The sequence below is a fragment of the Aquarana catesbeiana genome, linkage group LG08 (genome assembly GCF_042186555.1).
Source record: "Aquarana catesbeiana isolate 2022-GZ linkage group LG08, ASM4218655v1, whole genome shotgun sequence".
Lineage (NCBI taxonomy): Eukaryota > Metazoa > Chordata > Amphibia > Anura > Ranidae > Aquarana > Aquarana catesbeiana.
Window position 1 is genome coordinate 250778792 of NC_133331.1, and position 19746 is coordinate 250798537.

At 45.6% G+C, this 19746-nt stretch overlaps 1 protein-coding gene across 1 annotated transcript in view; it reads right to left on the minus strand.

Moving 5' to 3' along the window:
- Positions 1–2041: 2041 nt before the first annotated feature.
- The window catches only part of LOC141105346 (glutathione S-transferase P 1-like), a 93296-nt gene continuing 75591 nt past the window's right edge, over positions 2042–19746 (minus strand). Inside the window, exons 5-7 of the mRNA XM_073595213.1 lie at positions 12302–12405; positions 3493–3600; positions 2042–2748 (exon numbers count right to left, since the gene is read on the minus strand). Of these exons, the coding sequence (XP_073451314.1) occupies positions 2563–2748; positions 3493–3600; positions 12302–12405 (398 nt within the window). The 3' untranslated portion in view covers positions 2042–2562. The remainder of the gene's footprint in view (positions 2749–3492; positions 3601–12301; positions 12406–19746) is intronic.

The window sequence follows — 19746 nt, forward strand, 5'->3', positions numbered from 1 at the left end:
CACCTGTACACCCTAAACTGTAATTCTTTCTCTGCCTACCTCTGCACACCCCACACTACCCCCCCCCCCCACACACACACACAATTTGCTTACCTTTGCAGAACAGAACAGGCTGATGTTAGGCTTAATAAGCACAGTTGCAGGCAGGACTTTCAAGTATGCCCCTTTATCTCCCCAGTGGGCAGCATTCAGTATAGATGATGGTGGATATGACCGCAGGGGGGCATGATATACATATGAATGACGCATTTATTTACATATGAATGCTGCCGGTTTGCAGCTATTTACATATGAATCCTGCCACTATTTGCATATCAATCAGGTTATCAGGTTATTTACATATAAACACAGGGTCTGCAGATGAGTCATCTGTATACAGCAATAGGGCCATGGGCCTTGGCGCCATTAACTTGGCGACAAGGTGCTTTGGGGGGGCCTCAAAGCATCCTCCACATGTTGAGGGCAAGCGGCCTGGTATGGTTCAGAAGGGTGGGGCCCACTCGCTCGCCCCCCCTATCCTGGCCTGCCAGGTTTCTTGCTCGGATAAGGGTCTGGTATGGATTTTGAGGGGACCCCACGCCAGTTTTATTTTAAAATTTGACATGGAGTTCCCCTTAAAATCCATGCCAGATACAAAGGGCTTGGTATGGATTGGTGGGGGGGGCACGCCATTTTAAAAAAAAATTTTGGCATGGAGTGCCCCTTAAAATCTATACCAGACCCAAAGGGCCTGGTATGGACAAAGCATCCACCCCCCATGTTGAGGGCATGTGGCCTGGTATGGTTCAGGAGGTGGGGGGGGGGTGCTCACTCACCGCACCCCCCTTTTCTGATCTGTTGGGCTGCATACCCAGATAAGGGTCTGGTCTGGATTTTTTTCTGAATTTTTCAGAATTTTCTATTGCCTGCATTATTTTGTTTACATTTCAGCTGTCAGTGGGGAAGCCAGCTGACAGCTGATGACTCATCAATTGTTAGGACGTGACAGCCGGTTTCCCGGCCATTGCTTAACAACCAGTTATTCTTCACACAGAATTTGATCATTTTTCGACCGATCCGAATTCTAATCATTTTGAAAATTTAGAATTCGTTAGAAACTTAATAAGCAGAACTAATTTTAATGAATTTCAAAGAAATTGGTTACTATTCTATTTGGAGATTTGGATACATCCAAATAACCAAATTTGTCGGAATTTGAATTTAGACTGAAACAAATTGTCTAGAGGTAACCGCCCTGTTAGGCCCCTTTCACATGATCGAACCGTTCAGGTCTGCCTGTCAGTTTTGATGGTGGACCTGAACGGGGGCTCCATGTTAGCCTATGGAGCGACGGATGTCAGCGGAGACATGTCCGCTGACATCCGACCCCGTCCGATCCGCTAAAAGTAGATGGATGGCCCTACGTCCAGATCCGTTGCTGCCAGATCGGATCAGGTGAGTTCTGACGAAAACGGACATTCTGTCCGTTTTCGTCCGATCCCTCCATAGGCAGAAGCGGCGCCTGACAAGCCCCTCCCCGCTCAGTGAGCAGAGAGGGACCTGTCATCCGCTGGCTCCCAAATCGCCCCAAAGATGCTGCTTGCAGGACTTTTTTTTTGTCTTTTCACACCGCCCCAGTGTGAAAAGACACACTGAAATGAATGGGAGGTGCTAAAACACCTGAAAACTGCCTCAGTGAGCAGAGAGGGACCTGTCATCCGCTGGCTCAGCGGAGATCAACGGACTGATCTCCCGCTGAGCCGGCGGACCGAGGCGGGCTCCGTGGAAACGGAGTCCGCCTCGTGTGAATGAGGCCTAACTCCAAATTATTTGGGCTTCCATGGACTGTATTGTAAATAGTGTACAGAACCAGTTTTGCCATTGTTCTTGAGATAGTTATTTTAGTGTTTAACTGTGATAGTGGCCAAGCTATTGACATTTAAACTATTACATATTGTATTTTTAGCAAGCAGTTAATCACCTAAAAATCATCTGTTGAAAAACAGCTGCTACCAGAATGTGCTGTTGTGCACAAAAAAGAAAATAACTGTCACTCATAATATAATTTCATGTAGTTGTTTAATATTTCAATACCATACATACCGTATATTGTATAAATGAAATTTATATTTGCTCTGAAAATGAAATTGTAGAGAACACAATATTTTACACCAACTGAGACTGCCAACCACAATTTTCACATTTACAATTTTTCACAGGACAACCCTAATTCTTTAGTTTAGGAAGGGACAGCATTTATTAAGAATTGGTGTGATTTCTCCAAAAGTGTGGTATAGATTATTGTATGTTGGTATTGCTGCAGTTTAGGCAAATAAAAAAGCAGGGCCTAAGCCTGCATTCACACCCAAGCAGAGCATATTGCTGGTGATTTCTTGGCTTTTGTACTTTTTTGAACATCTAGCATAGGGCAACTGAGCATAGACATGTTAACAGAGATAGTTAGAAACAATAGGATTCTACATGTTGAGTGTAGTCAAGCATAGGGAAACAAGATAAAAAACATTCCAGTGTGAATGGGGTCTAAAACTAAAAAGCATGTTAAGGGTTTTGTGAAATTCCTATTCACTTGTGCTTAGTGGTGATGGGGCGTCTCTGGCGTCCATCAGATTTCAAGTACTCGCTAAGTTTTGGCCGCTTGAGGATTCGCTCCAGGTAGGCTGATAGTAGTGGAAAAGCAGAAAGGCATGTTGGAGAAACATCTAGATTGCACTGCAGAGTATCCACTAAGTGATAGTCAGCATATGTAATCTGTAGAAACAAAAAATTTAATTTGGATGAAAAGTAGGTCAGGGTCCCAGAAGACCGATTTAGTTAAAGCCCAAATGAATGCTGTTATTTATTACTGTGGTGCTCTTTTTACATTTTGTTTTCAGTTGAGACCTCTTCCACATTGAGCCGCGACCGCGTTAGCGCTAAAGCACTGCTCATTTTAGCAGTGCTTTAGGATGCTAGCTGGGCGCTTTTAACCCCAAAGAAATTAAAAATGTTGCGATGCTTCGGAAGCGCTTTAGAAGCGCTCCCCATTCATTTCAATGGGCATGGTTCTGTATACAGCGCTCCCAAATCGCCCCAAAGATGCTGCTTGCAGGACTTTTTTTTGTCTTTTCACACCGCCCCAGTGTGAAAAGACACACTGAAATGAATGGGAGGTGCTAAAACACCTGAAAACTGCCTCAGTGTGTAAGGGGTCTAAGTGTTGGTGGCACCACTGAGAATCAATTTTATTATTATTATTATTATCACCATCTATTTGCTATAGAAGATGGTGTTTCAGCCTTACAGCCAAACAGTAGAACTTAGTAGGAGTCCAAATATCATTTGTAATCTTTACAGATATTTGGGGTCCTTGGAAGCTTTGTGGTGGCAAATATACCCAACCCTCTGATAAAGTCTGGGAGGTTCAAGATACAGACCAGTCTAGCCAATAGTTTTTCACTTCCAGAGAAATCTGTAGATCCACCACTGTGTCTAAGAACAGTTAATTATGCTTACCCCATTTCCTACCAGAAACTTAGTGCCATTCGCATTTTTTGACAGAATCTTTTCAAAATAACCCAACTGATTAGACAATTCCTCCAGGTATTTATCCTTGTTTTCTTCCTGCAAGAAGATGTCAGAGTGATTACCAAGGCTTTTTAACTATAATGATTAATTTGGCCACATATAGGGAGCCCATAAACATAAGTCTCCCCAGAGTGGAGGCACATGCATTCTGATGGATAGGTGAGAGCAGGTGGACTGAAGGGAATCCACCTGACCAAAAAAACACGACTGCGATACAAAAAAGACGCCACTTGCTCCCATCTATAGCTGACTATCACAGTAAGAAGCATTGGAAGGCGAACAACATGTACAAACAAGGCCAAGGATGAATCCAAGGGAAAAACCAAGCTTAACTTACCACCAGCCCGCAGACAACCAAATAACCTGTCTAACAGTATGCGTTAAAAGCAGGGGTTTAGTTTGCACACATTTGCAAATGCATGCGTAAGCCACAGAGCCTCGTCAAGGCATCCTGGTATCTGTGGTACCTAACACTAATTTATAAGTGCCCCCACAGTGGAGGCACATGCTTTGTTTTTCCCTTGAATTTATTCTTGGCCTTTTTTGTACCCGTTATTAGCCTTCCAATGCTTCTTACTGTGAGATATAACAAAAAAAGTGCAGCGCTATTGAAATTATCTAATGATAATAAAAAGTGATAATTAATATAGCTGACATATTAAAGTGCTTTAGTGCAAAAATCCACATCCACATTTGCACTAATGCACTTTAGTATGTCAGCTATATTAATTATCACTTTTTATTATCATTAGTTTATTTCAATAGCGCTGCAGATTTTTTGTTATATATTTGCTTTTTGCCTACTATCTGGGTTATAGTGCATAGTTGCTGTATGTTATTGTGGTTCATTTTTAGCACAGATATTTATTTTATTTCTTCTTACTGTGATAGCCAGCTATAGATAGGAGCAAGTGGCATCTTTTTGTATCACTGTTGTGTTTTTTTGGCCAGGCAACGCACTGACACCTTTGCACCCATTGTGCTATATGCTGGGTGTTCAGTGTGCCCCTGTACCTTTAAGAAGGGGTGGCTCCCTTTCAGTCCACCTGCTCTCACCTATCCATCAGACTGCATGTGCCTCCACTGTGGGGAAACTTACAAATTAGTGTTAGGGTGCCTTGACAAGGCTCTGTGGCTTACGCATGCATTTGCAAATATGTGCAGACTAAACCCCTACTTTTAACTCATACTGTTAGACAGGTTATTTGGTTGTCTGCGGGCTGGTGGTAAGTTAAGCTTGTTTTTTCCCTTGGATTTATCCTTGGCCTTGTTTGTACCTGTTGTTAGCCTTCCAATGCTTCTTAAGCTGGCCAAACACCTATAGATTATCTGCAGATTTTCTATGGTTAGATGGAAAAAGTGCAACAGATTTCTCCATGTACGCTAAACTGTGTGGATGGAGGAATCATGCGGTGCATGCGGGTGACACTTATTGCATCCAGTTACAACATTGTCACCCTTTCCTGCACGCTCTTGAGTTGTTCTATAAGCAGTCCATTGGCAAGTTCTAATGATTACAGCATAATTCATAAGTTCATACAAAAAGTCCACAGGATGTAAGAGGAGAATAGGAAGAAAAATAAGGTACAAAATACAAAGGTAAAATTATATGTTTTATTTACAGTACTTTACAAAACTAAGGGACCAATTTATCAAATGGAGCAGATGCTGCTATTCGATCTCTGTTATACTCTGCTGGTCTATTAAGTACTGCAGCCTGCATTTTATAGCCCGTTCATAGAATATAGAATACAGACTACAGTATCCTACTGCCTACTCACTGCCTAAGCCAGGGTTCTCCAAACATTTCAGTACAAGGGGCACATCATATATTTTACAAATATTCATAGGCTAAAAAAAAAATTAAAAAATACCCACCAGTCCCCCTACATCTGAGTCCCCATCAGAGTCACAATTAGAGCCCCCTCCCCCCCCTTACATCAGAAGTGGAGACCATATGCAGCTTCTTCTGACATTAATTTTCAATTTGTGCACATTGAGGATACACCACTGACCCTATTTGCAAGCCAGATCAGATATTGTAGTTGGCTGAATGTGGCCTATTGGCCATAGATTGTAGACCACTGGCTTAAAGCAGCAGAGACAACCCTTTGTTTGGAGGAGATCTGTTAACATGGCATTGACAGGTCATAGGACCTGCTTTTTTTTCCTTATTAATTTGTATAGAGAGTCCCGGAGCTAAGTGCAATGATGGGCGCAGGGACGGCATGACAATGATGGATGGCACAGTTGCCGTCTTAAGAGGTTTCCCCTTTTAGAGAAGGGGAGGGGCTGAGAGATCAGTGAAGGGAAGGTAACAGGCGGGGGGAAGTGACGTCATTCGAAGAGCGGTGGAGGAGAAGATTGATCACAGCACCTCACCGCTCTTCAATCCTGCTATATAATCAACTTTTATTTGCCATATTAGTCAGGATGGCGGCAATGGAGGGTTTCCTAGAGCAACTGAGAGCGGCGGTTGCCGCTCACGGCGCGGACTGGCTGCAGCAGCAGCTTTCTGACATAGCTGAGGACAGAGCAGCGGTGAGCGGGGGGGGCGCCCACACCTCGTGCACGGCGGTCCCGGCTGCCTGAGAGGTACAGCCCTGCATCAGGCCCAGGAGAGTCTCGGGTAAGGGGGAGGCCAGAGGACACCAATGATCCCCAGAGCAGTAGCAGCATTCGGCCCCCTGTGACCAGTGCAGGGGAGGCAAGGGGGGCCAGTCGCAGAGGCAGAGGGACCAGCGGAAGAATGCCAAGCAGACCACACGGCTCTTCCCCCCCAGCGCGTCGCAGGTGCATGGCACTGAGGGATGGAACAGCAGGGGCGGAGAGGAGGCATGACACCAGAGAGAAGGGAATAGCATGCCAGGAGACAGCACAGGCAGCAGGGTCGGCCAGCAACACACGGCAGCACAGGAGTGGGTCAGCGAGGAATGCTGGGTCGGGCACGAGTGCAGGAAGCAGCCAGGTTATACGTACTCCACAATGTAGCAGATGCAGGAGTTCATCTAGGGGGGCATCTAATGGGTCTGGCGGTAATTCTGAGAGAGGTCGGTCACAGCACCGCAGACCCTCGGCACCCAGAGCAGCCGCGTCTGGGGTGCAGCAGGCGGTCGGCAGGAGCGAAACCAGCGATGATCGATCAGAGGGAGAATTGTCCGGGTCGGATGGTGGAGAAGACCAACGACATCCAGCGGCGGTGGTTCCAGAAGTGGCGGCTGTTGGGCCCAGTCCAGAGCAGCCCGGTGAGTGCGATTCTTCGAATTCTATTACATCTTTGTTGCATACATTATTGGGGCAAGGTAAACAGGGGGGACTGACAGGTACAGCGAGGTCAACAGGGTCTGGGATGTCTGGGCCTATCATAGCCACGCCGACACTGGGGGGACCCGGGCCTGGGAACGATGGATTGCGGGAACTGTTAGTTGGGCTGAAGGAGCTAGTAGCACGGGTTGAGGCAGGGACAAGAAGTAGTCCCGCGAGTGCATGGACGGCACCTACCCTGCCGCAGACAGGAGGGGATACACAGGTCACAGGCATTACTCCGGTGGTGCCTGAGGTGGATGCCAACCCGACAGCGGTGGCCACGACTTCGGGGGATCAGGGGAAGACGGGTGAAAAAAGGCCCGGATTCAGTTAGGTTGGCAGATGCGGCGAGGAGCGAAGTTTACGTGTGTTTTGAGGGCCCTTTGGGTGCTCATTTGAAGACGGAGATTAAAGAAAAGATATGGAAGGGCGAATAGGTAGAAATATTCACGTTATTGCCTTTGGAGAAATTTAACCTGGACAGGTTGATACCAGTCGAGGGCAAGAAGGAGGATGAGGAAAAGCGTAGATACCGCTTAATTCCGCGTACATTTGCTAATTGGCTGCAGGCGTTTGCCATTTTAGCAAGCGTGGTAGGTGAAAAGGCACCGGAGAACTGCTCAGCTTTATTCGTTTATTTAGAAGCCATTAGCAAGGCCCACAGGACGTATGGTGGCATGGCTTGGTTACGCTACGATGAACAATTTCGTAAAGAATGGCGGCGAGACCGACTCTGCGCTGGGACCATAAGGACATAAACCTATGGATGAGGTTGATGATGGCGGCGAGGGCCCCGAATCAGTTTTTTCAGGCAGGGGTCGGAGGTTCCGCAACTCCAGGACAGCCGGCCGAAAAAAGATGGGGTTATTGCTGGCAGTTTAATGAGGGCACCTGCAGATTTGGATCCAACTGTCGCTTCGAACATCAGTGCTCTGGCTGCGGGGGATCTCATGCGCTGTCCAAATGTTTCAAAAAAGGAAAAGGTCGTGTCGGAGATGCTTCGGTTAAGAGGGAAGACTCCGGTGTGGGTGGAAAGGATGTGTCCTTTCCTCAGTAGATACCCCGATCGGGCAGCGGCTGCTATATTAGAAGCTGGCTTTACGAGCGGTTTTCGGATTCCATGTTCTTTGGCAACAACACCGCCAGAGGCTCAGAATCTGAAGTCGGCAATGCAACATCCAGCGGTAGTTTCCGAAAAATTAGGGAAGGAGGTATCGTTGGGACGTATGGCGGGCCCTTTTAAAGAATTGCCGCTGCCGGATTTAGTGGTCTCCCCTTTGGGAGTTGTTCCCAAAAAAGAGCCTAACAAGTTTAGGCTCATACACCACCTCTCTTTTCCAAAAGGGGGGTCGGTCAATGATGCCATTGCACCTGAGGAGTGTGCAGTGACGTACACATTTTTTGACGTGGCCGTGTCATGGGTGAGGAGGTTTGGGCAGGGTTCCTTAATGGCAAAGTCTGACATTGAATCGGCTTTCCGGTTATTGCCGGTGCACCCGGACAGTTTTCGGTTACTAGGGTGTACCTGGGAAGGGGCTTACTATGTGGATAGGTGCCTGCCCATGGGATGCTCTATAACTTGCGCTCTTTTTGAGACGTTCAGCTCATTCCTGGAATGGGTAGTTAGGGATGTCGCAGGGATCAACTCAGTCATCCATTATTTGGACGATTTCTTATGTGTTGGCCCAGCGGGCTCTAATATTTGTGCAGTGCTGTTGGGGACGCTGCAACACCTGGCGGACCGATTTGGGGTTCCATTAACCCCTGAGAAAACAGAAGGTCCAACAGTGACTATAACGTTTCTGGGCATTGAGATAGACTCGATGAGGATGGAGTGCAGGCTTCCGAAGGACAAACTGGTGAAGTTACAAGAGGAAGTGCGTGGGACCATAGGGATTTGGAAACTACAGCTACGACAACTTCAATCTTTACTGGGAAAACTGAACTTTGCTTGCCGAATCATACCAATGGGCAGAGTTTTTTGCAGGCGGCTGGCAGCTGCTACAGCAGGGATCCGGGCGCCAACACATTTTGTCAGTCTTACTCGTGAACATAGAGAAGATTTATGTGTATGGCAGGTTTTCTTAGAGTCCTTTAATGGAAGGGCTCTTTGGATGTCGGGTCCCATCAGCAATTGTGATCTGGAACTATTCACCAATGCGGCCGGCTCCTGGGGTTTGGGGCTTTTTTTAATAGGTCATCGGTGTGCGGCCAGATGGCCGTCGGCATGGCAGGAGGCAGGGTTCTTGAAGAGCCTGGTTCTATTGGAACTGTTCCCAATTGTTGTGGCCATGGAACTGTGGGGGGACTCGTTCAGAAATTTAAAAGTACGCTTCAATTGTGACAATTTGGGGGTGGTCCAAGTGGTTAACCGGCTTACTGCAGCATCGGTTCCGGTGGTCAGGTTGTTAAGACATTTGGTGCTTCGCTGTTTACAAGTGAACGCATTCATTTATGCTGTACACTTACCTGGGGTCGATAACACTTTGGCTAAGGCTTTGTCTCGTTTTCAGTGGGACAGGTTCCGGACGTTGGCGCCTGAGGCGGAACAGCAAGGGATCGCCTGTCCCAACTGGATGAGGAACATTGCTTTGGGATCGCAGCAAAGTGGATTCAGCAATCCGTGAGTATGGCTACGTGGAATGCCTACTCTAAGGCATGGAAAGCCTGGTTTACCTGTTTAACCGACCTGGGAATAGCCTCAGATGATCCGGCAGTCGGACATGCAGTCCTGTATTTCATTATTAGGGGTTTCGAAAAGGGTATCTCGGCAGCTGCCATAGACCGCGAGTTGGCAGGTTTGGCCTTTCTTTTTAAATGGCAAGGGCTCCGGGATTATACAAAGGAATTTTGGGTAAGGCAGGCTGTTAAAGGGTATAGGAAGACACACAAAAGTAGGGATGGGAGGCGACCGGTGTCGTTTGATATGTTGAGACGGTTGCTTGGTAGTTCGGAAACGGTATGTATATCCGTTTACGAACGCATGTTATTTCGGGCAGCCTTTGCTTTGGCATTTTTTGGGGCACTGCGCATCAGTGAGTTAGTCAGCCCCTCTAAGACAATACAAGGGGGCCTCATGGTGGGAGATGTAGAGTTGTTGCACGAGTCTATTAGAGTGTGGATCAGAAGGTCTAAGACTGATCAGGCTGGAAAAGGCAAGTACTTGGATGTTGGCAGGATTGACGAGGTAAGTATCTGCCCTGTTAATGTAGTGAAATCCTTTTTGGAGGTTAGATCGGAGTTTGAGGGGCCTTTGTTAATACATGAGGATGGTGGGTTTTTATCAAAATTTCAGTTTATAGCGGTTTTAAAAAAATGCGTGGTCAGGATGGGGTGCGACCCTCTTCAATTTTTGTATTATTTTTCTTGTTTGCAGGTAATGATTTTGGCCTGGTATGGATACTCGGCCATTCGTATGTTTTTTGGGGGGCCAAGAGAGCCGACGTGCAGGCAGTTAAGGATCCCCAGGCAAGAAGCACTCATCAGGTGGATCGGGGTCCCGGGTATGCGATGGAACAGGGTGTTGGGGGAAATACACAGATTTTGCAAACTAGATAGGGCTCCTGATGTTTTGCTATTACACGTAGGTGGGAATGACATGGGAGCAAGATCCATGAGGGACCTTATTCGGGATATTAAATGTGATTTTTGGCGTTTGAGAGCGGCATACCCTAAGATGGTTTTAGTTTGGTCAGACATGGTGGGTAGGTTGTCATGGCGTTGGGCATGGCCAGCAAAGAAGGTGGACAGGGTAAGGATAAAGGTGAACAAGGAAGTGAGCAGATTCTTTGTTAAGAACGGGGGTTTAGCCATCCGCCATAGGGAGCTGGAGGTAGATACCTGGAGGTATTTACGCAGTGACGGGGTACATTTGAACGAGGTGGGGACAGATCTATAGTCTCTAGGTTTGCAAGAGGGGATTCAGAGAGGCTTGAGGGTGTGGAGGTGCGCGCAAGGGTAAGGGGTTACCCCTTTCGTGCTGTGGCAGTTTTTTGGTTTCCTTTAATAGGATATGTCAAGTTACATGTATGAAACATGTTGTACCCATCCAGGGGATGGGGGTTGCATTATGGTACCCATCCATCGGATAGGGGGTTTTGCTGGCACCCATCCATGAAGGATGGGGATTGAGGTTGTGTACTTTCAGGCTATGAAGGCCTTGGAGGAGGTAAAAGGTTTAGGTCATTGGAAGTTAGGGTACTGCCGAATCAGGGGTTGCCGACTGGTAGGTTCAAAAGTAAAAGAATTGTTTACAGTGACCATGGTGATAGTTGTTTACTGATAGTTACCCCAATAAAGTTATTATTAAAAGTTTACGGTTATTTATGTTATATTTATGGTAATTTATATTTTAATAAATATAAGGCCGTCAGGCCATTTACTCCAAAAACTAGTTTGAGTCGTTTATGATGTTTTTGGAGGGAGGGTAATGTGGGGTAAATGAGTGAGTATTAGGAAACTGGGCTTAAGTCCTACAGTGTCATGTACTCTGACAGCTTCTGAGTTTAGTTCTAACTGCAAAATTATATGAAAATAACTATGTGGATGGGTGGCCTCTTTGATCTTTCTGCTAGCAAGTCAGTCATGCTGTACTGAGGCACTAATAATTTATGCTAGAAATTCTATAAAACAGGGTGCTACCCATTAAACATGCTCACCTAAAATATGCAGTAGAGAGTTTATAATGAAAAATGTTTAAGCACTATTCAACACTCCCTGTCTCCATCTCCGGAAAGACCATTGCCCAGCCACTGTCACATCCCTAGCATACACATTGGTTGCTGGACAGCAAACCCCCCTCCTCTATTATTGGCCAGCAATGGCACTTACCTTGGACTGTGCTGCTGACAGCAGGTCAGTGCTGCCTATCTTCTCTTCTCTGAATGGCCACTGCTCCTTCGGTTCTCTATTTAAAAATCACAAGTCCGGGCTTTGGGCTTGTGATAGGACTTACTACAATGAAAACTGCGCTCTGTTACTCTGACACTCGATCCTAAACCTTACCTAGCTTGTCCCTGGGTTACCCTATTGTCTGCTGCCTACCCTGACCTCAGTTTAGCTCTAATTATGCTACTGGCTGCCACATGCCCTGCTACTGGCTGCCACATGCCCTGCTACTGGCTGCCACATGCCCTGCTACTGGCTGCACATTTCATGCCTACTGCTACTGGCTACAAACCTGCTGCAACATCAGTCCATGCAAAATTCCTGAGGACCATAGGTACCCCTCAGTATGTTGTGCCTCTTGGCCTGAGACCATAAAACTGTGTATTAAGCCCTGGGCAACCGCCACTTGGTCTGCTTGGCTTAAGGAAACAGAGTTTGCTACAATATTTAGCAATATTCTCTGACCTCTGGAGCAGATATTACAAACACAACTGACATCACAGTCATCTTGTTCATTTCATTGCATTTAGTGGGACGTACGTACATTCTCTATAAACAAAAACTTATAGTATTTCATTCTGAGATCCTCCACTCCATCATTCACCATTTCAGCAATTGTTTTCTCCTGCTCATTGCTGCCAGCGACCCCTGCAAGAAGTAAAACCTCCATTTAAACTGTTAGTTACACAAAATTAATTTTTGCATGTCAGTTCAAATTAGTGGGGGAAGTATGTGTAGTAACCCATAACAGCTAACCAGAAAGCAATGTTTATTAGCCTTACTACTGTCAGGTAATTTAAAACTGCCTGACGCTGGTATTTAACTAACAAACAGTGTAAGCGAGGTTCTGAGCTGTGCAAGGTTTGCAGGTTTTTTAGTGCATAGGTTAACACAAGGAGATATTTGGTATTTGTACATTGTCAGTAGGGGTGAGCCGAACACCCCCAAGTTTGGTTCGCACCAGAACATGCGAAAAGGCAAACAATTTGTGTGAACATGCGAACACCGTTAAAGTCTATGGGACACGAATGTGAAAAATAAAAAGTGTTAATTTTAAAGGCTTATATGCAGGTTATTGCCATAAAAGGTGTATGGGGACCTGGGCACTGCCGTAGGGGACATGTATCAATGCAAAAAACATTTTTTAAAACTGCCTTTTTTTCAGGAGTAGTGATTTTATTAATGCTTAAAGTGAAACAATAAAAATGAAATATTCCTTTAAATATCATGCCTGGGGGGTCCCCTTAGTCTGCCTGTAAATTGACAGACTAAGGGGATGTCATTTCTGAAGGAAAAAATGTCATTTAACCACTTCAGCCCTGGAAGGATTTACCCCCTTACTGACCAGAGCACTTTTTGCGATTCGGCACTCTGTCGTTTTAACGGACAATTGCCCGGTCGTGCGACGTTATACCAAAACAAAATTGACGTCCTTTTTTTTCCCACAAATACAGCTTTCTTTTCGTGGTATTTGATCGCCTCTGCGGTTTTTATTTTTTGCGCTATAAACAGAAAGAGCGACAATTTTGAAAATCGCATTATTTTTTACTTTTTGCTATTATAAATATCCCCCAAATATATATAAAAGAACAGTTTTTTTCCTCAGTTTAGGCCGATATGTATTCTTCTACATATTTTTGGTAAAAAAATTGCAATAAGCGTATATTGATTGGTTTGCGCAAAATTTATAGCTTCTACAAAATAGGGGATAGCTTTATGGCATTTTTATTCATTTTTTTTTATTAGTAATGATGGCGATCTGCGATTTTTATCGGGACTGCGACATTATGGCGGACAGATCAGACACTTTTGACACTATTTTGGGACCATTGCCATTTAAACAGCGATCAGTGCTATAAAAATGCATTGATTACTGTGTAAATGACACTGGCAGTGAAGGGGTTAACCACTAGGGGACGATGTAGGGGTTAAGTGTGTCCTAGGGAGTGATTCTAACTGTGGGGGGAGGGGCTACAACACACATGACAGCGATCCCTGCTCTCGATGACAGAGAGCAGTGATCTCTGTCCTGTTACTAGGCAGAACTAGCAAATGCTTTGTTTACAAAAGCATCTCCCAGTTTTACCTCTCCGTGACACGATCGCGGGCACCAGGTGGACTTTGACTCCGTGGGACCTGCGGTCATAGTCACGGAGAACGTGGCGCACACCCGCAGTGCCACTTCTTAAAGGGGGCGTACCTGTACACCCTTTTGTCCACCAGTGCCATTATGCCGACGTAAATCGGCATGCGCTGGTTGGGAAGCGGTTAAAATTGCTTGCGGCTGTAATGTATTGCCGGGCCCCCCTATGTGAATGGGTATGGGGTACATTGTACCCCTACCTATTCACCAAAAAAATGTTAAAAAGTAAAAACCACAATACACAGTTTTTGACTATGCCTTCATTTAAAAAAAAAAAAGTGTCCCCGCGATGTCCACCCATCTTCAATCAGATCTCCCGACGGACCCAAAAAATAGAATAAAACCCTAAAAATACTAAGCCTCCATGGGGGGGCGTCCTGTCGACTGCTGTCTTTTTGCTGCGACAGCTCTTATATATAGAAGGGGCGGGAACACCAGCTGATGTAACCAGATGGCACATGGCATCACATGACGTCATAAGGGTGCGGGGTCACTCGGTTACGTCACGGTGGCCCCGCCCTTGCCTATATAACAGCTGTCACAGCCAAGAGACAGCAGTTGGTGAGAGGCCTCCCATCGAGGCAGAGCTTTTTTTTTTCTATTTTTCAGGTCCCTCAGGCGGCATAATTGAAGATGGATGGACATCGCGGGACACTTTTCTTTTCTTTTCTTTTTTAATAAAGGAATTTAAAAAAAAACCTGTGTATTGTGATTTTAACGTTGACAAAGTACCCCTACGCATTCACATGGGGGGGTGGGATCTGGGGCCGCCTTGTTAAAGGGGGCTTCCAGATTCTGATAAGCTCCCCGCCCGCAGACCCCCACAACCAATGGACAGGGTGGTGGAGATGGGGCCCTTGTCCCCATCAACATGGGGACAAGGTGCTTTGGGGGGGACCCCAAAGCACCCTCCCCATATTGAGGGTAGGGATGAGCTTCGAGTTCGAGTCGAACTCATGTTCAACTCGAACATCGGCTGTTCGCCAGTTCACCGAACAGTGAACAATTTGGGGTGTTCGCGGCAAATTCGAATGCCGCGGAACACCCTTTAAAAGTCTATGGGAGAAATCAAAAGTGCTAATTTTAAAGGCTTATATGCATGGTATTGTCATAAAAAGTGTTTGAGGACCCGGGTCCTGCCCCAGGGGACATGTATCAATGCAAAAAAAAAGTTTTAAAAAAGGCCGTTTTTTCGGGAGCAGTGATTTTAATAATGCTTAAAGTCAAACAATAAAAGTGTAATATCCCTTTAAATTTTGTACCTGGGGGGTGTCTATAGTATGCCTGTAAAGGGGCGCATGTTTCCCGTGTTTAGAACAGTCTGACAGCAAAATGACATTTCAAAGGAAAAAAGTCATTTAAAACTACTCGCGGCTATACTGAATTGCCGGCCTGACAATACACATAAAAGTTCATTGATAAAACGGCATGGGAATTCCCCACAGGGGAACCCCGAACCAAAATTAAAAAAAAAAAATGACGTGGGGGTCCCCCTAAATTCCATACCAGGCCCTTCAGGTCTGGTATGGGTTTTAAGGGGAACCCCGCGCCAAAATTTAAAAAAAAAATGGCGTGGGGTACCCCCAAAAATCCATACCAGACCCTTATCCGAGCACGCAACCTGGCAGGCCGCAGGAAAAGAGAGGGGGACGAGAGAGCGGCCCCCCCCACCTGAACCGTACCAGGCCACATGCCCTCAACATTGGGAGGGTGCTTTGGGGGTAGCCCCTCAAAACACCCGGGCAAGGGTTGTGGGGGTCTGCGGGCAGGGGGCTTATTGGAATCTGGAAGCCCCCTTTAACAAGGGGACCCCCAGATCCCGGCCCTCCCCCCTGTGTGAAATGGTAAGGGGGTACAAAAGTACCCCTACCATTTCACAAAAAAAAGTCAAAAATGTTAAAAATGACAAGAGACAGTTTTTGACAATTCCTTTATTTAAATGCTTCTTCTTTCTTCTATTTTCTATCTTCTTTCATCTATCTTCTTTCTTCAGACGAGGAGAAGCATCACACAGCGGGAGCCTCTCATCCAATCGTGGATGCGGAGTGGCCCGAGGAAAGAAGATGAAGTGAAGGCGGCGCCGCTGAGGAAGATGCCGGACGAGAAGACTGGATGAAGAACCAGAAGAACAAGAAAAACAAGAACCAGAAGAAGAAGATGGAGGAAGAAACTGAAGGAAGATAGAAGAAAGAAGAAGCATTTAAATAAAGGAATTGTCAAAAACTGTCTCTTGTCATTTTTAACATTTTTGACATTTTTTTTGTGAAATGGTAGGGGTACTTTTGTACCCCCTTACCATTTCACACAGGGGGGAGGGCCGGGATCTTTGGGTCCCCTTGTTAAAGGGGGCTTCCAGATTACGATAAGCCCCCTGTCTGCAGACCCCCACAACCACCGGGCCAGGGTTGTGGGGATGAGGTCCTTGTCCTCATCAACATGGGGACAAGGTGCTTTTGGGGGCTACCCCCAAAGCACCCTCCCAATGTTAAGGGCATGTGGCCTGGTACGGTTCAGGAGGGGGGGGCGCTCTCTCGCCCCCCCTCTTTTCCTGCGGCCTGCCAGGTTGCGTGCTTGGATAAGGGTCTGGTATGGATTTTTGGGGGTACCCCACGCCATTTTTTTAAAAATGTTGGCGCGGGGTTCCCCTTAAAATCCATACCAGACCTGAAGGGTCTGGTATAGATTTTGAGGGGGACCCCGCGCCAATTTTTTTTTTTTAATTTTGGCCGGGGTTCCCCTTAATATCCATACCAGACCTGAAGGGCCTGGTATGGAATTTAGGGGGACCCCCCACGTCATTTTTTTTTTTTTTAATTTTGGTTTGGGGTTCCCCTGTGGGGAATTCCCATGCCGTTTTTATTAATGAACTTTTATGTGTATTGTCGGGCCGGCAATTCAGTATAGCCGCGAGTAGTTTTAAATTACTTTTTTCCTTTGAAATGTCATTTTGCTGTCAGACTGTTCTAAACACGGGAAACATGTGCCCCTTTACAGGCATACTATAGACCCCCCCCCCCCAGGTACGAAATTTAAAGGAATATTACACTTTTATTGTTTGACTTTAAGCATTATTAAAATCACTGCTCTCGAAAAAAGTCAGTTTTTAAAACTTTTTTTTGCATTGATACATGTCCCCTGGGGCAGGACCCGGGTCCCCAAACACTTTTTAGGACAAAACCATGCAAATTAGCCTTTAAAATGAGCACTTTTGATTTAGAACGTTGGAGTCCCATAGACTTCAATGGGGTTCTAACGTTCGTGCGAAGTTTTGGTCTGTTCGCAAGTTCTGGTGTGAACCGAACCGGGGGGTGTTCGGCTCATCCTTAATTGAGGGCAAGCGGCCTGGTATAGTTCAGAAGGGTGGGGCCCACTCGCTCGTCCCCCCTATCCTGGCCTGCCAGGTTTCTTGCTCGGATAAGGGTCTGGTATATCAGGGTCAGACCCAAAGGGCCTGGTATGGATTTTGGGGGGGACCCATGCTGTTTTTTTCTTAATTTTGTCATAGGGTTAGATATACTACTATATATATATATATATATATATATATATATATATATATATATATATATATATATAGACACACACACACACACACACACACACACACTATATCTCACAAAAGTGAGTACACCTCTCACATTTACATTTTTGTAAATATTTAATTATATCTTTTCATGTGACAATACTGAAGAAATGACGCTTTACTACAATGTAGTCAGTGTGCAGCTTGTATAACAGTGTAAATTTGCTGTCCCCTCAAAATAACTCAACACACAGCCATTAATGTCTGAACCGCTGGCAACAAAAGTGAGTACACCCCTAAGTGAAAATGTCCAAATTGGGCCCAAAGTGTCAATATTTTGTGTGGCCACCATTATTTTCCAGCACCGCCTTAACCCACTTGGGCATGAAGTTCACTAGTGCTTCACAGGTTGCCACTGGAGTCCTCTTCCACTCCTCAATGACAACATCATGGAGCTGGTGGATGTTAGAGACCTTGCGCTCCTCCACCTTCCGTTTTGAGGATGCCCCACAGATGCTCAATAGGGTTTAGGTCTGGAGACATGCTTGGTCAGTCCATCACCTTTACCCTCAGCTTCTTTAGCTAGGCTGTGGTCATCTTGTAGGTGTGTTTGCGGTCATTATCATGTTGGAATATTGCCCTGCAGCCCAGTCTCTGAAGGGAGGGGATCATGCTCTGCTTCAGTAAGTAACAAAACATGTTAGCATTCATGTCAAAAGAAAAGAAAAATTGGTGAGACTTTACATGAGGCGTGTCTGTGCATTTGATAATTGAAACGAACGGTATGTATTCTGCAATAGAATTTGATAATGATATGATGTAATGCAGTGGCTTCGCAGAATAATGCAAAGCCACCGCATACATCAGACCAGTACAAGTATGTTGTTTGATTAAGATAGTCAAAAATTGATAGCGGTAATGATAACAATAATATATCACCACCAATAATGTTAATACTCATGATAATAATACTCATAATAATAATGATAATAATAACATTAATTCTAGTATCGATATGCTTTAATCAAAAACACGTCAATTCATAGTCGGATACTAAAGACATTGTTGATACAGAAATGAAGAATTGAAAATCAAAGGAGAGCATATATGTATAATCACATAGACATGATCAACAAAGCAGATCCAGAATAGCATGGTACATCCAATATACACCTCAGTATACAACATTGACAAAATATTATATTAAAATAAAAATCCATGATTATGACGAGTTTGTCTGGGCACCCTTGTTGTGGACTCATCAGGAGTGGGATGCATTGATTGTACTATAATTAAAGAGAGGACCATTAGTATAGGGTCCTCAAAGGGACATGACTATGGAAAAGGAACTACACATTTAATCAGAGACTTACGGTCCCGCTCATGGACCAGGCCCAATTCCGAGATGGAAAGGCAGGGGGTTCGGACAGAGTGTCTCACCCGGGGTTGAGATGGGGGGTTCCCCCCCACCCCCTCCCCCCATAAGGGATTGGGGGGAATTCAGATGTTGACTCGGGGAGCAGCCGAGAGACCTGTGACCACCACACCACAGCAACCCCCACATGTGTATGTCGAATACGTGCTATAACAGGTGGTGAACCTGTAAAATTAAAAATATATATAAAATATGAGGATGTATGTATATATATATGTTAGAAGGCCAGTATGCTGGCCAGAATTTATGGGAGGAGCACGGGGGGGTATTTAACCAGCCCGCTCGCCTGTGGTCTTTGTCGGTTTCCTGTGCGCGATACTACGGCACTAGGCCGACTATTCGAGATTCGTTAGCATTCGCGAGTTCCGTCTTCGAAGTTCTCGAGGCTTTCGTTACCATCGTGGTTGTACAAAGTGTCTGGCTCAGCTGTCGCAGGTAGGGTTTTTACGTTTGACCTTTCATTTCATGCATTTATGTTAGATATCCTGCCAACTATCTCGATATCGAAGCTTACGAGTCATTCGTAAAACCCTACACAGCCGTATCGTTAGCCACTCACTCGCACCGCTATCACAAACAAACATTGTGATACTTTTATGTACTTCACTACGAGTCGTACCTTGTAGCAACAGTGTTGCACCGCTTCGTTTTACATGTCACAAATATTTTTTCACCGTACCATGCTCCACAGACAGGTCGTTGCCAGTCGCAATTGCTGTACACCGACTCGTGTCTCAGTCGTAGCAAATCATTTCAACCATTTCAATCATTTTAACCATTTCACTCATTTCTCTGTCGCTTACCGAGCTCCGATTCGAATCTAATGGCATCCGTGATGCACGGATTCGTCCCGGTGTGCCCCAGTTGTTTTTTCGGCCTCATTTCAGT